This window comes from Penaeus vannamei, chromosome 22 (assembly GCF_042767895.1).
Source record: "Penaeus vannamei isolate JL-2024 chromosome 22, ASM4276789v1, whole genome shotgun sequence".
Classification (NCBI taxonomy): Eukaryota; Metazoa; Arthropoda; class Malacostraca; order Decapoda; family Penaeidae; genus Penaeus; species Penaeus vannamei.
Genome location: NC_091570.1, coordinates 7188443 through 7193442, shown reverse-complemented (window position 1 = coordinate 7193442; position 5000 = coordinate 7188443). Strand labels below are relative to the sequence as shown.

The 5000-nt window shown below is 28.5% G+C and overlaps 1 protein-coding gene across 1 annotated transcript in view; it reads left to right on the top strand.

Annotated features, from left to right (window-relative positions):
• The window catches only part of LOC138865709 (axoneme-associated protein mst101(2)-like), a 27535-nt gene extending 26055 nt beyond the window's left edge, over positions 1 to 1480 (top strand). Inside the window, exons 18-20 of the mRNA XM_070137006.1 lie at positions 1 to 6; positions 284 to 338; positions 1388 to 1480. The exon at positions 1 to 6 is cut by the window's left edge and continues 152 nt beyond it. Coding sequence (XP_069993107.1) covers positions 1 to 6; positions 284 to 338; positions 1388 to 1480 — 154 coding nt within the window. The remainder of the gene's footprint in view (positions 7 to 283; positions 339 to 1387) is intronic.
• Positions 1481 to 5000: the final 3520 nt, after the last annotated feature.

Genomic DNA, 5000 nt, shown 5'->3' with positions numbered 1-5000 from the left:
TCAAAAGTAGTTTGTTGAGTATAGCCTTTAGGAGGCACTAAAAGGCTCTTCACCAAAGTCGCCCGGTAAATGGTGTGTTCACTGTAGTATTGCTTTGTGAAATGTCTTAACACATAGATGGCTCAATTAGAAGTTAATTAGAAGACCTTTTAGCCCCCCCCCCCCTGATTTTACCTTTCCTTGTTTGCTTTTTTTCTTCTTTATTATTACTTATGCAATTAATTTCGATATTGATATTTTTAGTAAAAACTTTATAATTACTCGTGTTATTGACATTACAAAGATACAATATTAGATTCCAGAAAATATTTTCAAAAATCAATGAAACGTGTAAACAGGTGAGATAGGTGGTATTCGTAATTGGCTCATTTGTGACTTGTGGAGCCAATTATGTATTAAAGAAAAAAAATAGTAATAAAATAAAATAAAATCCAGATGGTCATAGCCCGGTTTGAGATTATGAAGAGCGTCTGTACTGGTAGGTAAAATGAACAATAATGTCCCTTCATTGCATAAATCTAGCAAGCATTGGGTTAAGTTCTTGAAACACATAAATAATAATAACAATAATCGTGATAATAATGATGAAACTAATAATAATAATGGTTATGTTAACAATTAAAATAATAGTAATGATAATGAACATGAAAGTAATATTAATAAAAATCAATAGTAGATATGATGATGATTATAATGACAATGGTAATATCATAACATAATACTCTCTATTACAATAATAAAGATAATAACATTTAAAACAAAATAATAATTATTACAATAGTATCAGTTAATAAAATAATATTCATGCTAGCTAGAAAGTACTCATAAAACTAGAACCTCCGCAACTAGCCAAACCATCTTGTTCCACAGCAAATATATACTATTACCTATAAAGGAATGTGAATATCTGCAGTCCTAGTTTGCATGAGATTATATAAACAACGAATCGTCTAATTTCATTATAACCCTAACACGGAACCGGATCCATTATTAGATCACCAAGTTCCAGGTTCATGGACAACACTTCATCAAAATCAGCAAATAATCCTTCTGACAAACCAACACTTACCAACGAATACATCTCATTCTAAAATAGTTTGTATTGGTAGAATGCGAGGAACGGGGTGGTAACACTTATCAGAGATGTGGTAATGGTAATCGTTATTGTGAAGAGAGAAAACAAATACGAATAAAAATCGAGAGAAAGAAAGAGAAAGGTGAGATAAAGAAGGATCGACAGAGAAACAAAATAATGATTATAAAGACCAACGAAAAAACAAAATGACTATAAAAAAAGAAAAAGGCAACACCCTCTCCTTGGTCCATGGTCATGATTTTACACATGCGGACGAAGTGACTTCATCTATAACGTTATCTCTGTGCTCAGCTCTTGCTTGTGATTGCTGTGATCCTGATTGCATTTGATTATTTGGGGCGCGGGATGGAACGCTTCCGTTATGGACAAAGAAATAGGAATTGAATTAGAGGTGTGCTCTAAGTGTAGAGCGTTCATTTTCCAATTTTCCAAACATGTTTCCGAAACGTGGCATACTAGTGTGCGTTTATAACTAGAGATGTACTGCAGTTACAGTTTTTCTTTTATAATAATTAACAAGTTTAATATGATTCAGAGCACTAGTTTTTATTGCACACTGCAGAAACTTACAAATAATAATGATGTAAAAGTACCCTAGCTTTTGGACATATTTAAAGAGAAATATTCACATTACCAACTTTCTTTTCCGTGTTATTAAAACACAATGTGACAAATAGTTATGACTGGAGCCCCATTTTAATTACTTATTTATGAAATCGCCTTTTTGATAGCTGGAGTAACACCATTAAAAGCATTGTTGTTAGTCCTCAAACAAATGCAACGGCGTTTTTTCACGTATAGAAAAAAAGAATGTGAATAGAATCTGTTTACCTGAAAGCTGCTACTTCCATCCAATTACTTATCGATGTTAATTAAAAAGCAAATACAGTCCCATCGTGCTTTGCAGGGGGCAGGGGGGGGGATAGGATGCACACTCCAGAGTTGTTTAACATATTTCGAGTTCAGTGTTAGGAACAGGAGAAGTAGAAGTGACAATTCTTGTTCTATTTCTGATAAAAATGAGTACGATATTGCTGATGGTAATAATGAAAATATTAAATATACCATTTCTAGTATAAAAATTAATCTCTGTTGTAGGTAATAGTGCTGCTTCTGATGATTGCTGCTGCTTGCTGCTGTTGCGTGTTGCCTCTGCTGCTTGCTGCTGTTGCTACTGCTTGCTGCTGCTGCTTTGTGCTGCTACTGCTTGCTGCTGCTGCTTGCTGCTTGCTGCTGTTGCTTGTTGCTGCTACTGCTTGCTGCTGCTGCTACTTGCTCCTAGTTGCTGTTGTTGCTGCTGCTGCTGCTATTATCATTCATATAAGAACCATCATCATTATTGTTATTATTTATTATTGTTGTGATTGTGTTGTTGCTGTTGTTATTGTAAGTATTATTATTTTTATCATTATCATTACTACTGATATTATTATTATTATGAATATGATATTAATATTTCTATTTTTTTCTTGTTTTCTAAGAAATTCCTCTCACTTTTGCTTTACCATCACTTTTGTGATAGTAAAGATAATGATGCTGATAATGACAATGATTTTGGTGATAATAATTAAAATGACAATATTGATAACGGTAAAGATGAATATCAAAAATGATAATAAGTACCATATAGATAGGAATATCTAATTCACCATGGTATTCACATGATAATCATAAACTAATTATTATTCGAATTAAACGAATTATTATGATAAAATATAGTAACTATAATATTGATGATAATTAGGATATTAATAATTAAAAATATATATTAAGATTCGATACAAATAATTATTATGATGATTGATATAAAAGTGGTAAGAAGCAATAAAATAAGAACAAAAGCGGTGATGATGATAGTATTATTAGTAGTACTATTTATGGTAATACGCCTGCTACTACTACTACTAATAATAATAAATGTAATTATATTAAAGACGAAAACAACAATAATCATGATTATAATAATAATGGTAGCAATGATACATATATACATATACTGCTACTAATAATAATATAAGATTATAAAGAAAAAAAATATAATAATCATAATAATAAAAATGTATATATATGATAATGATGATGGTAAAAAAGTAATGTTAATAAATATTATGAAAATAGAAAACGACAAAATGATTATGTTAACATAAAAATTTGAAAAATAATAAGAATAATACATAACAATAATAATAGGAATGGCAACAATAGTGATAATATAAATGATGATGGCAATGATATTGGTAACAATATAAATAGTCACAATATAGATGATAATAATGCTAATATCATTATTAGTAGAAGTAATAATGATAATTAGAATGACTACTAATATTATCAATATTTTTTATCATTATTGTTTCTATTCTTATTCTTATTTGTATTATTATTGTTATCAATATTATTGCTTTTATTACTGTTATTACTATCATTATTATATATATTCATAACAAGGAGGGTAATAATAAAAATGATAATAGTTATAGTAATAACAAATCTGACAATAATAATAATAATAATAATAATAGTAAATATAATAATATCGATAGCAATGCTAGTACCATTAATATCGTTTTTCTCATTGCAGTGTTTGATTTTCATGAAAATCATCAGTATATTATCATTATTATGTTGTATTCCTATCATTTTCATAATTCAGTACCATTAGCGTAATATATCATTATATAAAAAAATAGTTATAAAGTGTATATTGATAACAATACCACGAGAAGTAGTAACGATAGTATTAATAATGATGATCATAATGGTGGTGGTGGTGGTAGTGATGACAATAACAATAACAACAACGACAGTAACAGCTACAAAAATAAGTCATAATATTGATAATAATATTGATATGACTATCATTATAGTCATAATTTTCACGGTCTTTATTATAGTTATCCTTTCATCATCAACATTATTGTTACTCCAATTACTATTATTGTTAGTGTTACTACTGATATAATTATCATTATCGGTATTAGTATGTAGTAATAGTTGCAGAATAAGCATTTTCTTTACCATTATCATTATTATTGCCCCTTCCTTTATCGCTATCATCATAACCAGTATTAGTAATAACAGTAGAAGTAGTACTTGTTTACCGTCAATAAAATCACCTTTGTTGTTATTGTCGCTTTATTAATTTAATTATTGTAGCTGCTTTTGTACAACCATTGTTACTATTATTTCATAAACTGTTTAATTGTTATTTAACTCTTCTTGCTGCTTGCATGTTCATTTTCTTGCTATGATTATTCTCATTTGTGTTATTCTGGATTGAAAATTTTATAATTATTCTGTTTGAACTATGAGTCTTAAATTAAGGAATATCAGCATTGGTAGCACGTCGAAGTTATTCATTTGTGGCCGCTGAACCATCGAAGTTGCAAGGCCTGTGAATGCCGGATTATTGAAGTTCAGTCTGATTTTTTTTCTGAGAAGCATCGCAATTAATATATATATATATATATATATATATATATATATATATATATATATATATATATATATATATATATATATATATATATATATATATATATATATATAGTAAAGGTATAACGGGTTCGAAATGTATACATATGATTAACATTTTGTTCTTTTGTATTTTTGCCATGTTATGCATTACAATTGAAACGTATATTTTAGTATTATGATAATGTGTATATTACTATTATTATTATTATAAATTCTTTAGATACCGCTTGAAACGGGACCGGAAGTCAAAATTATATCCTGTAGGTTATATCAAATGAATAAGCATACTGTATTCGAAAAAAAAAATCTTATTCATTGGAACTCTTTTAAACAATTAACCAAAATTATGAATGGAATACCCGAAGCGTAAAACAAACCATTTAACAATATTCATGATTATAACGTGCAAATAAAAAACACCGAGGTA